Source organism: Cucurbita pepo, chromosome 12 (assembly GCF_057944985.1).
Source record: "Cucurbita pepo subsp. pepo isolate OVF chromosome 12, ASM5794498v1, whole genome shotgun sequence".
In the NCBI taxonomy this organism is placed as follows: domain Eukaryota; kingdom Viridiplantae; phylum Streptophyta; class Magnoliopsida; order Cucurbitales; family Cucurbitaceae; genus Cucurbita; species Cucurbita pepo.
The window spans coordinates 13,092,934-13,109,805 of record NC_141809.1 but is presented as its reverse complement, the minus strand read 5'-3'; the positions used below and the strand labels follow the sequence as shown (position 1 = coordinate 13,109,805).

The window sequence follows — 16,872 nt, the reverse complement described above, 5'->3', positions numbered from 1 at the left end:
GATGCCGACCTGGCATTCAGACAAAACTGCCTCCAAATGTTTTGACGACTCTAGTTTATCACGGAGTGGTCATTTAGGGGTCTTAGTTGGTTCCCTCTTGACAATGAAGCTGATCCTCCATTGTTTCACTGACCGACCTTGACCCGGAGATCATATCTAGTATTCAGAATTTGCCTCGATTTGGTACTGCTCTCACGCCCGGCACTAAAACAATACTTTACCCCTAGATGTCTAATCAACTACCGCGCCTCAACGCATTTAGGAGAGAACCAGCTAGTTCTGGGTACGAGTGGCAATTCACCCTTAATCACAACACATCCGCTGATTCTTCAATATTAGTCGATTCGGACCTCCACTTAGCTTCATCCAAGCTTCATCCTGATCATGGATAAATCATCCAGGTTCCAGTTCATAAAATGATCACAATTGCCTGTGTGGAATTTGTTTGCTTGAGCTGGACGAAGTTTACCTTGCTGATCATGGATAAATCATCCAGGTTCCAGTTCATAAATGATCACAAGTGCCCACGTGGAATTTGTTTGCTTGAGCTGGACGAAGTTTACCTTGCAGATCATGGTAGTCCACTTTGTTTTGCCCTTTCTCTATTTTAACGACCAAATTTATATTTTCTTCTATTTAAATATTAATTAGAGAAACAGTGTGGGGATTAGATGGAGAGCCCACCGGTACCCACCATGAAACTGGCGATGGGTGGGCGGTGGGCCGCCGTGCCGTGGTGGGGCACGATGTCGTTTTATTGGGTTTCAACTTTAAATGGAATTCTCAAAGTCTCAAAGGGGCGGTGGAAGGGCGTAAGAAAGAGAAAGTAGGGCTGGCAATGGAGCATGACCAAATAATGTTATCTCTTCGTCAATAAATTATGTTCTTAAAACATATTTAAACAAAAAAAAAACAGATTAATTCATAAAATAAACTTATAATTTAATCCAAAATAAATGCTTTTAGTGATCTCCAAATATATTTGGCCTACCACTGACCCAGACGGCGGCGGAGGAGGTCGTGACCGGTGGGGCAGGCAATTGGGGCCCACCTAGTGGGACCCCTTGGCACAACTAGAGAGAGGCGTGTTCTCCACAGCTTTGCAACAGAAGTTTACCTGTCATTTTCTTTCTTTTTTTTTTTTTTTTTAATTTATATAAGAAGAATAAAATAAAATAATTATTAATTTTAATTTTAAATGTTTGAAAATTAAAAATATACATAAACATTTTTTTTTTAATAAATGACCCGAACAATTCAACTCAACCCAACTAACCAAAAAAATGTATGGTTGAATTGCGTTAGGTTCGTTATTTAATATGAGTTGTTTGAGTTGTTTGGATCAATCCAGCTCAACCTATTACATGAACATCATTACTCGTACAAATAAAATAGAATTCTAAAATTCCCGTAAATATATTTTTTTAAATCCAATTTATTAATACAAACCACTTAGGTTTTATGTCCGTGTTAATTAAACTTAGTTTTAAAACAATAAGAGTATTAAAGTTTTGATAAAAATGTTGTTTGGGCTGAGATTTTTTAGGACGAATGAGACGGCCCAACCAATTCCTCTAAAGCCCATCACCGACGGACATTTGGGCCGAGATGGCTAATAAAATGGGCCCAGTTTCGAATTATTTCCCACGTGATGATCATATTTAATTAGTCATCTTAATCAAAGGTCAAATGTTTTTTAAATTGTATAAATGGTCAACTGCGGTAAAAATATGGACAAAAATACCCTTGTTTTATAGTATATCAAAAAACCGCTAAAATCATCATTAGATCACGTCACACGAATGCTTACACTAAAACCAGCTAAAATATTCGTTAATTTGAATAAGATCGAAATTTAAAATTTTCTCAATATTTTAAAATTTTATATATTTATTTTGAACCAAATCGAAAGTCATCATTTATTGATATTTAAATTTTCCTCAATGTCAACTAATATAAAATTATTAATAAATGAAATTGACTTATATTATGATTTTATAATCGGTGGATAACCATTAAGCAATATATTATATTTAGACATGTAATTGACTTTCTTCTTATTAAATTGTTGCCATTGTAAATGTTCATAAAGAATACAAGTACACGTGTAATAAATTCATTTTCAAGTTGCTTAATTGCATAATAAATTTGTTCCCGAACTTATTTAAATGCAATCTAATAATGAGGTATACATAAAAAAGAATAAAAAAATCGATAATTTAATTTAAACATATTTAACCATTTTTAAATAATACTCGACCGTTAAATAAATTTACTGTACTAAAATAATAATGTTTTAAAATTAATGATTAGATTTCCAATTATTTATTGGATATAATTTAAAATTAAATATTCCCAAAATTTATGGGAATTTAAAATTATTTCTTCATTTAAAATTGGAATCCTTCAAGAAAATGACTGTTAATGATTGGATTGCAAGTAATTAGAGCTATTTATTTTTATTTATTTATTTATTATTATTATTATTATTATTATTAGTTCCCATGTTGCCTTCAAAATATATAATTTAATAATTTGCTTCAAAAGAAAATATTAATATCTTGGGAGTTTATAAATATCTTGCAATAGAAGGGCTAAAATGTCCAACACTTCACGTTTAAGTTGGAGATTAGATTAAACGATTAAATTAAGTTTAAATTTTAAGTCCAATTAATTAAAATTTTAGATTTTTTTTTTCTTCAAGTAAACATAATTTCAACATAATTATTTTATTTTAGTTAATTTTCCAGCTCTTTTAATTTGGTATGAAGGAATCCAAATAGGACTTTGATACATACAGAAATAAATTCATTCACGAATCTTTAAATGCATATAAATTAGAAAAAAAAAATGTAAAAATCTATTGTATTTGTTAGAAACTCTATTATCGTAAAAACGTAAAAAAAAATTCTATTCTCGTCTTCCTAAAAATTAAGACCGTGATTCTTGTAAGAAATCTGCAAGGATCAAGTTTTCCACAAGAATTTATGTTGAGAATTACTGGGAGTGAGTCCACGTTGGTTAATTTAGTGAAAGATTATGGGTTTATGAGTAAGGAATACTATCTCCTTTCGTATAAGGCTTTTTGGGAAGCCAAAAACAAATCGAGACCACCACACAAAGTGGACAATATCATACCATTGCGACTCTCCACAATTTCTTTACCATCCTTATATATATATATATATATTTTTTTAAAAAATGTATTCATTTCAAATAATTTTTCAAAAAGATCCTAATAAATTTAATAATATTTTATATATTAAAATATAATTAATATTCAATAAAGTTTCTAAAAATTCAAAATTTATATTCTTCATTTGAATAGGTAATTATCGACTAAGAATTTTCATATTAGTGTTAAATTTGAAGTAAAAAGGATAAATGCGATAAAAAAAGTAATAAACTAATTGGGTTTATTATTTGAAAATAAAGTGTAAAAGTATTTATGAGAATTGTGTTTCACAATCCTAATACAGAATTTTAATTCACCAATCAAACAGAAAATTAAAAAAGAAATAATAATTGGTGTGTTAATATTTGGGTAATTTGGTAATTAATTTAATTGAAAGCCCCAGAAGCAAGTTTTGCTCTGAGTTCTTTTCTCAGGATTTTGCCAGATGGCGCCTTTGGAATGGCGTTGACGAAGAACACACGCTTTAGCCTCTTGTAGAACACCACTTGTTTTGATATGAATTGCTTTACGTCTTCCTCTGTTATTGCGCCGCCGTTCGCCTTCACCACAAACGCCACCGGCACTTCTCCGGCCTGTTCGTCCGGCATACTAAAAAAATAATAATAATAATTCTTATTAGAATTGAATTTTTTTAATGTTTTTTTTATTAAATAATTCATTTCAACTCACCCAATGACCGCCGCGTCGGAGAGTTTGGGGTGAGTGATAAGAAGCGACTCGAGCTCGGCTGGCGCCACTTGAAAGGCCTTGAATTTAATAAGCTCCTTAAGCCGATCGACTATGAACAGCTCGTCGTCGTCGTCGATGAAGCCGATGTCGCCGGTGTGAAGCCATCCTTCTTTGTCAACGGTCCTCTTCGTGGACTCCAAATCATTCAAATATCCCTTCATGATCTGTTCCCCTCTAATACAAATCTCTCCGGCGGAGTTCGCCGGCAACGAGGCGCCGGTTTCTGGGTCAACGATTTTCATCTCAGCATTTCGGACCACCGTCCCACAAGCGCCGGCTTTCACTGGAAACGGCTCTTTCGCAAAAGCTAAACTCATTGTCAAAACCGGACCGGCCTCGGTCATTCCATATCCCTGCCCGAGAACCGCCGTGGGAAATTTCTCTCTCACAGCGTCTTCCAGCTCCTTCCCCAACGGTGCGCCACCGGATTTCAAAACCCTCACCGATGACACGTCATATTTCTCAAATTCCGGCGACTTAGCAATGGCTAAGAAAATTGGCGGCACAATCGGCATGATTGAAACTCTGTGTTTCTCAATCAATTCCAAAAGCGAAACGATCTCGAATTTCTGCATTATCAAAATCGCAGCGCCGGCGCGTAGCCCACACAGTAAAATCGAGTTCAGTGAATAGATGTGGAAGAACGGCAGTACACAGAGTATAACATCACCGCCGTGATAATAGAGATTCGGATTTTGGCCGTCGATTTGTTGAGCCACGCTTGTGATTAACCCTTTATGCGTTAACATAACTCCCTTCGGCAAACCAGTAGTGCCGGAGGAATACGGCAGCGCCACCACATCGTCAGCGGCGAAATCCACCGTCGGCAAGTGGGATTCATCCGCCCCACTCAAAACAGAGTAATGCAGACAACCCTCAACAGCAAAATCAACACAAACAATTTTCACCCCATTTTCCGCCAAATCCTTAACCCGATCGTAAAAGCAAGCCATCGTCACAATCAATTTGGCATTGGCGGCTTTGGCCTGTTTGGCGATTTCCACCGCCGTGTAAAAGGGGTTCGCCGCCGTCATAACAGCTCCACAGTACGAGGCGGCGAGGAAGGTAAAGACAAACTCCGGGGAATTGGGAAGTAAATTCATGACGACATCACCCTTTTTAATTCCGAGATTGTGTAAACCAGCAGCGACACGACGGGACATTAGCTGCACGTCGTGGTATGAGTAAACGTCGCCGGTGGCGCCGTTGATCAAACAGGGGCGTGAGCCAAATTTGGACATGTTTTGGAAAACGTATTCATGGAGTGGAAGATGATTGGGAATGTGAATATCGGGAAGCTTTGATCGGAAAATGAACTCGTGGGTTTGGTTTGATTCAACCGCCATTGTTGAAGCTGCAAATTGAGGTAAGAAAAAATTAGATATGAATTTTGTTTGAAGATGGATGAGAAGGAGATGGGATTTTATAGAGAGGAGAAATTAATTTAAAAAAAATTGGATTTTGGTTGGTGAGGAAAATAAATGGGAATTAAAAAATAAAAAAAGGTTTGGTGGTCAGATGTGAGGTCTGAGGAAACAGGGCGAGTGGGCATTGCTTTCACCAACCCCCCAAGTTTTTGACTATGAAGAAGGAAGGACCTCTAATGGCTGCACAATAAGTCCACTCGCTTACCCCATTTCTTCGCCTAACCTTTTTTTTTTTCTTCTTTTTTATCAAATGGTGTAACTTCTTGAAACATAACCATGGTTAAGGGTAATATTGTAATTTTCTTTATTCCCGACATTGAATATGATTGATAAGCAAAGATGTCTATAGGTCAGAGTTGGGACGTGAAAACATTTTTCATTCTCATTCTTACCTCATATTTCAATCTATGTGCATAATTTTTCGACATTCTTCTATATATATATTATAAAAAAATATTAATTAAAAATAAATTTTTTATTAGATAATTTTTATCTTTTGATATAATTTCTATTAAAAAACCAAAGCGCACCACAAAAATTTAGTAGGGTTGAGAGTAAGGTGGGAGATGAGGTAACCTATCGCCCGCCCCTAATAGAGAAAAATATCTCTAATACTAAATTGTTATTACGTGGGTGAATAGAAATATAGGTGAGACGATAAATTTGACTACTTACTGCAAAGAAATTTTTTTTTATTCCACAATTCTCATAAGGTCTCAATAAAATATAATATTATAAGTCGGTTAATTTTGATTTAATTTTTTTTTTTTTTTTGTCAAATTCATACGTAATAGACTACGTAATATATATATATATATATATATCAACCCATATTAAGAGATTAATAGTTTAAATCTAAACGATTATTAATTACTAGATTGTTAGTTGGATTTATGGTTCACCAACTACCTGGGATCAATTTGTGGAGAGAAAGCAATATATTCAACAAAGTTCTAATCTCAGAACAAAAGGTCCATTTATGGAATTCAACGTTCACATTTAACGTCCAAAATAAACTATTTTTATTTTTACTAAATATTATTATCGCTCAAATTAAATATAATGGTATAATTATTTAAATATAAGACAGTAGAATGAAACTTTTAAAATAATAAATAAATAAATAAATAAACCAAATAATAGCTTTTTTTTAATTTGTTTTAATTGATTTATTAATTGTTTATTTAAGTTGTGACATACACCAACTACATGGGCTGATAACGACATTTTCATTTTATTTACACCCAAACAAACACAAAATATGAAAAAGATGATAATGCAACGGAAGAAGTATAAAACTTTAATGAGTTGCCAACTTAGGGATCTGTCCTGAATTTAAGGTTTCAAAACAGCAATTCATTAAATACCGCCCCCAACCATATGATGTTATTGGAGATTTTTTTATATCAAACAAAAAATCTATTAATGATAAATTAAAGTTCGAAAAATATTATACAGATGTATAGATTTCGAGAATCGTCTCTCAACCATTCATCCAATTCCAACATAACAACACGGTGGGTGTTAAAAAAACCCGATAATCTAAATAAAACCAACCCAAACCACGTTTTGAGTTGGGTTCAAATAAACGGAGACTCTCCCGATCGAATTGGTTCATGAAGAGAATAAACTAATACATGTGTCGTTCTTTATTTCATTTAATTTTTTTATTATTTATTATCCAATTCAATTCACGAATATTTAATTACTCTAAAATATGTTTAATTAATCCATTATTTAAGGAGTATATATTTAAATTTATTTTAAGCTTAATTCTTAAATAAAATAGCCACTATGTTATATAAAATTTAAATTAGTATTTATTAAATACCAAATTAAAATTTTAAAATTAGATAGACTAAGTAAATTTATAAACTTTTAATTTTCTCTCTTAGTAGTTAGAATTATGAGATAGTCAAATACATTATACTAATTGTACCGAATATTCTTTCTGCCTTCACAATATTCCATCTTTATTGCAATAAATACAAATAAAAATGTAAATATATTTATCGTAAAATGTAGAAAAATATATCATTGTAATTGTACTCGAAACAAAATATATAGTAATTTAGTAATTATTTGTATTATATATATGAAACATGGTGATTAATAATTTTTCTATTTTCCATTTTTCATATAAATATATCATTGTTTTTTTTTTTTCAAAGTCGAGGTACTCTCACATAGCATAAATATATTTTCTAAAACTATCCATTTCGTTAAATTATCAATTTATTTAAGTTAGATTTAATTTAAATAAATGAAAATTTTATAGATTGATTTAGTTCTTACTATAAAATACATTTTTACGTATATTTATTATTATTTTATTTGATTTTATAATTACTTTTTAACTTATAATTTTAAAATTTTGAAGATAATTTTTTAAAATCAATAATGAAATGAAATTAAAATATGGCAAGGAAATATAATATTTTAATTAATATTAATTTTATAAATACTCAATAAATCAATCTAAACGGAAGATTTTAATCCAACCTAATTTGGTTGATTTTTTGTTCTTGACTTTTAAAGGAAGAGTAAAAAAAAAAAAATAATTAAATCACGTTTTTTTAATAACTCGGCGGGTTATTGGATGTGTTAAGTCAAGGTCAACGAGAATATGTTCATAAGTAAGAAATTGATGGGCAAACTTTAGTAGAAAATAATTAAAATAAATAATTTTTGTTGAATCTAAGTCAAACTTTGAAACGCTGTCGTTCAAACTTGTGGTGCTCCTCTGGTATATTGTGCCAGTGCTTCACCAACTGCCAAGAGGCTTCCTTTTACATTTTGTTTATCTTTGGTGTGCGGTGTTTGGTTAAACTTTATATTCGTTTTAATTTTATTACTTTAATAAATCTTAGTTTGGTTGTTGAAATTTTTAAGTTTGTTATTTAAATATTATTTTAATTTTAATTTAAATTATTTTGGAAGACTGCCTTTAATTAGACTAATAGAATTAATGCATTGAATAAATTTTATATAAAGAATATAAATGGATACTTATGGTATAAATTAATATAATTATTAATTGATATAATAAAAAATATAGAATAAAAAGTAAAAAAAGGACATGTTAAAATGGGTAGTTGAATGAAAATAACCTTATTTTTTATAATTATTTTTAAAAAAAGATATCGACCATACGACCTTTTTAACAAAGACTGTCAACTTTCTTATTATATTTTCAATTTTTTGACCGTTTGAAAAAAATTAAAAAATAAAACAAAACAAAAAAAAGTATCCCAACGCTAGTTTTTGAGGTAGTTAGATGTGTTAGATGAACACGTCTCTCCACAATAATATGACATTGTCAACTTTTAGTATAAGCTCATATGACTTTGCTTTGGGCTTCACGCTCGAAGGCTTCAAACTAATGGAGAGAGTATTCTTTCATTATAAACCGAGTATTCTTTGATCATAAAGCCGAAGGCTTCAAACTAATGGAGAGAGTATTCTTTGATTATAAACCCGAATGCCTCAAACTAATGGGGAGAGTATTATTTGATTTGATTATAAACCCATGATCATTCCCTAAATTAGTCGATGTGGGACTTTCATCATCCATCACCTCCCCCTAATCGAGGCTCGACTCCTTTTTCTTTTGGAGTCCTTTGGCACGACTAAGTTTAGGGCATGACTCTGATACTATGTTAGATGAACACGACTCTCCACAATGGTATGATATTGTCCACTTTGAACATAAGCTCTCATGGCTATGCTTTGGGCTTCTCCAAAAGGCCTCAAACCAATCAAGAGAGTATTATTTGATTATAAACCTATGATCATTACCTAAATTAGTCGATGTAGACTTTCGTCATCCAATCATCCAACACGGTGTGAAGAAGAAATAAGACGGAAGTCCTTTATTTGAGAAATAAAAATTAAAAAGTTTAAACATCAAATTATAAGTAAAAATAATTGTTTTTGGGCCCTCTTGGCCCAATAAGTTGAATAGTACGAGGATTCAAAACGGCCCATTCAACGTTGGGATTCAAAACGACTTCCATTTTTCAGTCGCGCGAGGGAGAAATTTTTACAATATTAAAATAATAATAAAATCTCTCTCCTCAATAAAACAGTTAAAAGTTAAAACCACGTTAACCGAATCCATAAATTGATCCAACAAAAAGGAAAAAATAAATTATTTATTTATTTAAATCTGAAAAATGCCGAATTGGGCCTACCGATATTGGCCGGCCATCTCTATATCCGGCCTCTCCCTCCCCTCAGTCTTCGGGTACAAAAATTCAATACTCGCGCCAAAAACTCGAATTCGTTCCTTCTCCATTCAATCTTCCAAGGACGTCTCCAGTGAAGTCGGCAGCGACGAGCTGTCGAACAGGCTGATGAGGCTGTTGGAGCAATCTACCTGGGAAGCGAAGGACTATTTCTGTTGGCTTGGCAACGAGGCAGATATCATGAACATCATCGACGATTTCTTTCGCCGGAAACTTTATGTGCGTAGACTGTAAGTTTCCGATTTATCACTGTTCTTTTTTCTATTGTAGGTTATGCTTTCAGTTTTATTGATGTTTTCCTGAGTTTAATTTGTTTTGTAGCGGACATTGTGTTTGATTATCGCCAGAAGGTCACGAGATCGTTCGAGCATCTTCAAGGAGACTATTTCATTGCTTCTGTTTTCATGGTAATTTTATCCTGTTACTTCGTTCTGCATTGGTTTGTTTTGTAGTTGTGGAATTTCTTCTTTGTTTTTCATTATTGTTCAGCCGAATCGCTATTTTCTAAAAGTGCAATATCGGCCGATCTCGTGCTCTTGATTTTGAAATTTCTTAAGTCCTGCACTTAGAATCAAGATGAGCCTCATAGTACAAGTCGAGTAGAAATGTGGACGTTTCCACCATGGTCGAATCGCTGCATTTTTGTTAATCGTCAAGGAGAGTATTACATTACTCTTGTTTTCATGATAATTGTATCTGTTCTACTTCCTTCCATTGAGTTTTTTGTTTAGTCATCGATTCCGTTATTGTTCAGTTGAATCGATATTTTACGCAATTGCTCAGGTCGTTGACATTGTAAACATGTTTCCTGACCAAGGTGAGCAAATTGTTCATGTAATTTTCAAAGTTACAAATTGTGGTTGATAGAATCAACAAGTTTTTGGAAAGCAACTTCTTAGCAAAGCATCGATTATAAATTTTGTTAGATGAATTTGAGGATTTGAGGATTTATCAATCTATTGGCACGACTAAGTTTAGGGCATGGCTCTGATACCATGTTAGATGATCACGACTCTCCACAATGGTATGTTGTTGTCCACTTTGAGCATAAGTTCTCATGGCTTTGCTTTGGGCTTCCCCAGAAGGCTTAATACCAATAGGGATAGTATTTTTTTATTATAAACCCATGATCATTCTCTAAATTAGCCGATGTGGGACTTTTATCATCCAACACCTCCCCTCGAACAAAGTACATCTCCTCTTAATCGAGGCTTGACTCCTTTGGAGTCTTAGTCATTTTTTACTATGCCTTCGAGGAGGCTTGACTCCTTTTCTTTTGGAGTCCTTTGTTCGACATTTGAGGATTTACCAATCTATTGGCACGACTAAGTTAAGTTTAGGGCATAACTCTGATACCATGTTAGATGAACACGACTCTACACAATGGTATGATATAGTCTCATGGCTTTGCTTTGGGCTTCTCCAAAAGGCCTCATACCAATGAAGATAGTATTTTTTAATTATAAACCCATGATCATTTCCTAAATTAGCGGACGAAATTTCATCCTCCAACAAATTTCAATTCATTGAACTTGGATGTAAGATTATGGTTAATCTCGCTCTCTCCTTTCTTTTGGTGTATTTTCTGGAGTTTTGGTCAATGACTATGAAAATTGTTAAACATTCATCCATCTAGTCGTATCTTGAAAATTCAATATTTTTATGTAGCATTTGTGTTTCATCACAAATTTAAATAGCAAACAAACGTATGTTTCACACATACAAACGACACTTTCGTTTCTCTGACACTCTAATATCCACCACATACACAGTTCATAACTTGAAACATTTCAAAGCTAAGTATCATCATTATCTTACATTTAGAAATTGCTCTTATTTCTTTTTTCTCAGCTTTGGATTTTTATGAAGCTGTAAGATCACAGACATATGATGGGGCCATATCTAAGGTACACTTTCATGAGCATATGTAAGGCCTGATAATATTAATGTTTCTTTCAAATCATTTATGGAATGAAGATCCATCCTTTAGAAGGGTAGAATAATTTAATATTTTTATGTCGAACTCCCTTTTTATTTCAGTGGGTTGATGATATTGGAGTGGGAAAGCTAGGATAAAAGTGCTTAAGAGAAGGAAGAATGAAAAGCTTTCTACATGCACACCACCAGAGAAGGTCAATCTTTAACATTTCCTACTTCCTACTTATTTGGTTCTAGTCTGCTTATCCTATAATTGCTTGACGTTGTTCAGCCATTAGTTAGTTGACTAATCTATCAAATAAATACGTGGGCACGGTTGGTTTTGACCCCTCATTCAAAGCACACCGAAACAGAAAGAAACAAAATAAATAACACGATAACTTGAGAGATGATTTCTTTGTACTAAGGTACTTCAATCACAACGTTTTTCAATGTTATGAATAAAAGGTTCAACCGATGGTTATATTCTTCTCCAAAAAATGTTCCACATTAATAACTTCTCCAAGAAATACCAAATAATTTCTCCTAGAAATTCTCCACGATTAACAACCTCTTCAGAAATGCTTCACAATTAATAATTTCTAGAGATACTCCACGTTTGATAAACTAAATGATATACATATCAAGCTTATTGACTCCACCATCTCCTATGACTTTGCTCAAGATTCTTCAAGTGTGACAGTGACTTCAATTGATTTGTGTCATATCTCATTTTTTTATTATTCGGAAAAAGAGAATACATGTATTTTTATTGTTCACTGTATTCGTTACTTGTTCTCTTTATTGATGATTCAGTAGTAAGAGCGAGACTTTCTTGTGGTGACTGGTCACTGGTCCCTGTCATATTTGGCCGGCCCTTTTGGATGGTTTGTCTCAAAGCTTACCTGTTAACTTAGTCATTATAAGATTTCGATGTCATTTTGTTGATATTATTATTAGTTCAAAAGCATTCTTCCTGACTGATTGTTAACTTGTCATTATAAGATGTCATTTTGTTGATATTATTATTAGTTCAAAAGCATTCTTCCTGACTGATATCCTGATTGAATAGCATATATGAAAATAGGGCGACCTTCCCGATTAATGGACTTCAACATCAAATACGTTCAATTCAAGGCGGCAGGTAACATGTAGCAATTAGAACTCAGAATGCCCACAGTATGGATAAATCCTATAACCCGGTTGCAGAGGCTGCTTTTACAGACGGTTAAAACAAACTGTAGAAAAAAGTTGTGCTCAATTCTCAAGTTAAAGCATGCACTTAAGTCACTCAAATGTTTTAATATATTGAATAGCAGTACAGTACCCGATGCGAAAGAACGTTTGTTTGTTTTTTCTTTTCTTTTTAAATACTATCATCCTTTTGTTTTCTTTTTTATCATGAAGAAATTGATTAGATGTTCAGTGCTGAAAGATGCTCATATTGGTTGGCGATTGGCTCGACATCATCACTAAAACCCCCCCACTATATTCAGTGTCAGGTACGACTTTCGATTAAAACGCCCCCCTTTCATTGTGCTTTATGTCATGGATGTGAGGTGCTTTTTGCTCTTACAAAAGTATACTGTCATTGTTCAATTCGTCAATAATAACAGCATAGAAAATTTGAAATTTTTGTACCAACGATTTTGCGATCCGATTTCTTTATAGTCTCATCCTCGTTTCTTCTGGAATATGTAGGAATAGTGAAGGTACATAAACCTATGCTACTGACTGGACGTTCATTAGATATTTTGGTGCAATTAGAACCAACAATGTGAAGACTCTCTTTACAACAAAGGTACACATCTCCTTTCATTTACGCTTACCTGTATTTAGATTTAATTTTTTGTGGCATACCTTGAGGCATTTGAGTTGAATATCTAATTTCCAACTTTCTTGATTTCGAAACACCTCAACCCTCTTCACACGCACCACGCACGGTTAAGAACCACGACCTCCATAATGGTATGATATTATCCATTTTAAATATAAGCTCTCGTAGCTTTACTTTTGGTTTCCCCAAAAGGTCTCATACTAATGGAGATATATTTCTTATAAACTCATGTTCAACCCCTTAATTAGTCGAGGGGGACTCTTCACCTAACAATCCTGCCCTCAAACAAAGTACCCCACAGAGTCTCCTTTGAGATCTATGGAGTCCTCGAATAGTCTCTCCTTAATCAAGATTGGACTCCTTCTTTGGAATCCTCGAACAAAATACACCATTTATTCGACACTTGAGTCACTTTTGTCTACACATTTGAAGCTCACAACTATTTTGTTCGACATTTGAGGATTCCATTGACATGACTAAGTTAAGGGCATGATTCTGATAACATGTTAGGAACCACGACCTCCATAATAGTATGATACTGTCCACTTAAGTTTATGACTTTGCTTTTGGTTTTCTCTAAAAGCCTCATGTCAATTATATGTATTCCTTACCTATAAACTCATGTTCAACCTCTTAATTAGTCGAGTGAGACTCCTTACCCAACAATCCTCAACACGGATTTCTACCAGTCATAAACTCACAAATTAAGCATAAACGAATATATAGCCGTTTGAATGTCTTTTTAAGTGCTCAAAAAAATATTTTTGAGGGAAAAAAATTATTTTCAAGTACTTGAAAAATATTCCAAACCTACCCTAAAATTTTCAAATTAACTAAATCAAAATTTAAAGCTTTAGGCCACTAGCCAATTCCATCTCAAGCTTTGCTATAGCCTACAACTATATATCTACCGAAGTTTTGCTCAATTCTTAGATAGTCTAGGGAATAAATAAAATAAACATCATCAATCTTAGTAAAGACGTCAATCATAAACATTAAACAAAAGCGATCATAAATTTCAACTTTAGGAATATTTCATTGTAATTTAAATTCAAGTTATAGGAATTAAGGTTTTCGAAACCTAAGTTACACAAATCTAGACCTACTAAATTTTGACCAAGAACCCTCTTTATTTTTAAATACTTGGCAGAAGAGAAAATTTTAAAAAACCATCATAATACTAAAGTAGTATAACCTTTTCATTTGGATGGTTGTCCTTATTTGTTAGACCTCACAAATGGAGTAGCCTTTAAATATTCCTTTCCTCAATAAGCAATTGAAAATATCAACGAAACTACATATGAAGCATAATGGAAAAAGATGAACAATAAGTCAGTACGTATCTTTCTTTTTTCCCCTGAATTGCAAACAGTATCTTTACTTGATTTGATTTTCATTTGTCTATATCCCATGACGAGATGAAATGGAGTTAGATATTATTCCTTGGAGCTCTCGATGTTCTAAAGTTAGACAAACAATTAGTCATCTAGATTGGATGGGAGGTATGCCCTTGATTTGGAAGTCTAATTGGGCATGATTTGAAAAATCTTCATAATTGGAGGGTTGTCCTTACAAAACCCAAATGCAAGATGACAAAGGCCTCTAAAAATCTTCATAAGGCCTCCTCAAACATCCATTTGGATTTCGCATCATTAGTTATTTAGGAAGCCTAATTCTAGCCTATTCAAGCTTTAATCAATTAGTTCACTAAAGTCGTTGATTTCAATGGCTTGTTGACCACAAATTTGACTAGTGGACAAATTGGTTAATTGAAATTATGGGACATCCTTAGTGTCGGTCTACGTAGATTACAAATTTTAACTGGCAACCCTCTTCCCTTGCAGATAAACAGTAAACCAAGCCTGAAAACATCTTTCCCTTCTCTAGAAGCTTTCATTAAGGTCAATTTATGCCCCTAAATTTTAGATTCTATCTTAAAAAATTCGAACCAATAATTATATTTTTTCGATTTATATTTTAGGGTAGTATTAGTAAAAAAAAAAAAAAAAAAAGAAAGAAGTAGAGATTTAACTGTTGATTAATAAAACTCTTTCTCATTTATGTACGTTAATAGGCTTGGTATCGCTCAATTCCTAAATTTAGCCCAAAATGTCTCGTATCAATGGAAAGAGTATTGAGTATTCTTTGATTATAAACCCATGATCATTCCCTAAATTAGCCGATGTGGGACTTTCATCATCCAACACCTCCCCTCGAACAAAGTACGTCTCCCCTTAATTGAGGCTAGATTCCTTTTTCTTTTGGAGTCGTAGTCATTTTTTACTATGCCTTCGTGGAGGCGAGAGGCTAGACTCTTTTTTTTTTTTTTTTGAGTCCTTTGTTCGACATTTGAGGACTTACCAATCTATTGGCACGACTAAGTTTAGGGCATGACTCTGATACCATGTTAGACGAACACGACTCTCCACAATGATATGATATTGTCCACTTTAAGCATAAGCTTTCATGACTTTGCTCTGGGCTTCCCAAAAGATCTCAGGAGAGAGTATTATTTGATTATAAACTTATGATCATTACCTAAATTAGCGGATGTGGGACTTTTATCATCCAACAAGATACATAGAGAATATAATTTTTTTTTTTTTTTTTTGAAGTCTTTTAGATTTCTTGTTTAAATTGCTAAAAGTTGTGAGATTAGATTTGTCTTGGCCGCCGAGTCCTCCATATATATATATATATTATATATATATATATATAGTATAATATAATAATATAAAACATATCAAAGAGAAGATTGCATGAAAAGTGGCTTTACCTACAAAATCTCTTATTTCTTTGGTTGTAGTTGACGAAGTTTCCACGACATTAATTGTTCCATGCTTTTTCCCCCTTTTTTTAAATTCTAAAAATTAGATATTTTGATTTAAGGGTTAAAAAATTACGAAAAAGGTAAAATCCTATTTGGTTTTAACGGCTTAAAAAAACACACCGACACCTCCTGATCTTGACGGAGTAACAAACTCCCCTTTAATTCTGAATATTATATTATTATATTTCAAATTGTTATTTTTTTATGCTTTGATAATTGAAATGTAGACAGTCTCAATTCTATTCCATCAATCGGACTCTGATTTCGTTGTCAGGTTGAAGTTTTAATTAAATAGCATTTAAAACCAAAATTGATTTAATTAAACACATGTCAACCATATAATTATCCTAATCTTTTACAACTTTCTTTTATGTATTACTCTTTTTTAACCAATTATGTATTACTTGTTAGGAACCTACAGACAAAACTGAAAGATCATGTTATATTAAAGAATGAAATTGACTATTATATAGTATTACAGAATACTTCGAAAACGAATGAAATCACTAAATCTGATACGACTAAATCAAATTTAATTCAAATAACTAAATTAAATCTAAATCAATCATAACATTTCTCTTTCTTAATTTACGAGCTTTGAAAAATAATTCTAATGATATATAGTTTTTCACTGCCGTTTTTTAAGAGTCATTTTTCCAAATCCTTGTATTTTAATTTTCATATTTGAA

General features: G+C 32.8%; 1 protein-coding gene and 1 long non-coding RNA gene across 2 annotated transcripts; one reads left to right on the top strand and one right to left on the bottom strand.

Moving 5' to 3' along the window:
* Positions 1-3,399: 3,399 nt before the first annotated feature.
* LOC111806513 (4-coumarate--CoA ligase 1) lies at positions 3,400-5,327 on the bottom strand. Its single transcript, XM_023691860.2, has 2 exons — positions 3,866-5,327; positions 3,400-3,784 (listed from the first exon to the last, which is right to left on the bottom strand). The coding sequence occupies exons 1-2, from the start codon at positions 5,269-5,271 to the stop codon at positions 3,562-3,564; spliced, it is 1,629 nt and encodes a 542-aa protein (XP_023547628.2). The 5' UTR covers positions 5,272-5,327; the 3' UTR covers positions 3,400-3,561.
* A 4,248-nt stretch (positions 5,328-9,575) lies between these two features.
* Positions 9,576-16,032, top strand: LOC111807462 (uncharacterized). Its single transcript, XR_002816950.2, has 5 exons — positions 9,576-9,829; positions 9,921-10,006; positions 11,451-11,506; positions 11,640-13,018; positions 13,218-16,032. It is a non-coding gene; the product is annotated as an uncharacterized LOC111807462 (long non-coding RNA).
* The last annotated feature ends 840 nt before the right edge of the window (positions 16,033-16,872 follow it).

What these genes read in the sequence shown, in the direction of transcription:
- LOC111806513 (XM_023691860.2), bottom strand. Translation starts at nt 5,271, where the DNA reads ATGGCGGTTGAATCAAACCAAACCCACGAGTTCATTTTCCGATCAAAG. An exon ending in TCCGACGCGGCGGTCATTGG is followed by an intron (nt 3,785 to 3,865) that starts GTGAGTTGAAAT and finishes TTATTTTTTTAG; the next exon opens with TATGCCGGACGAACAGGCCG.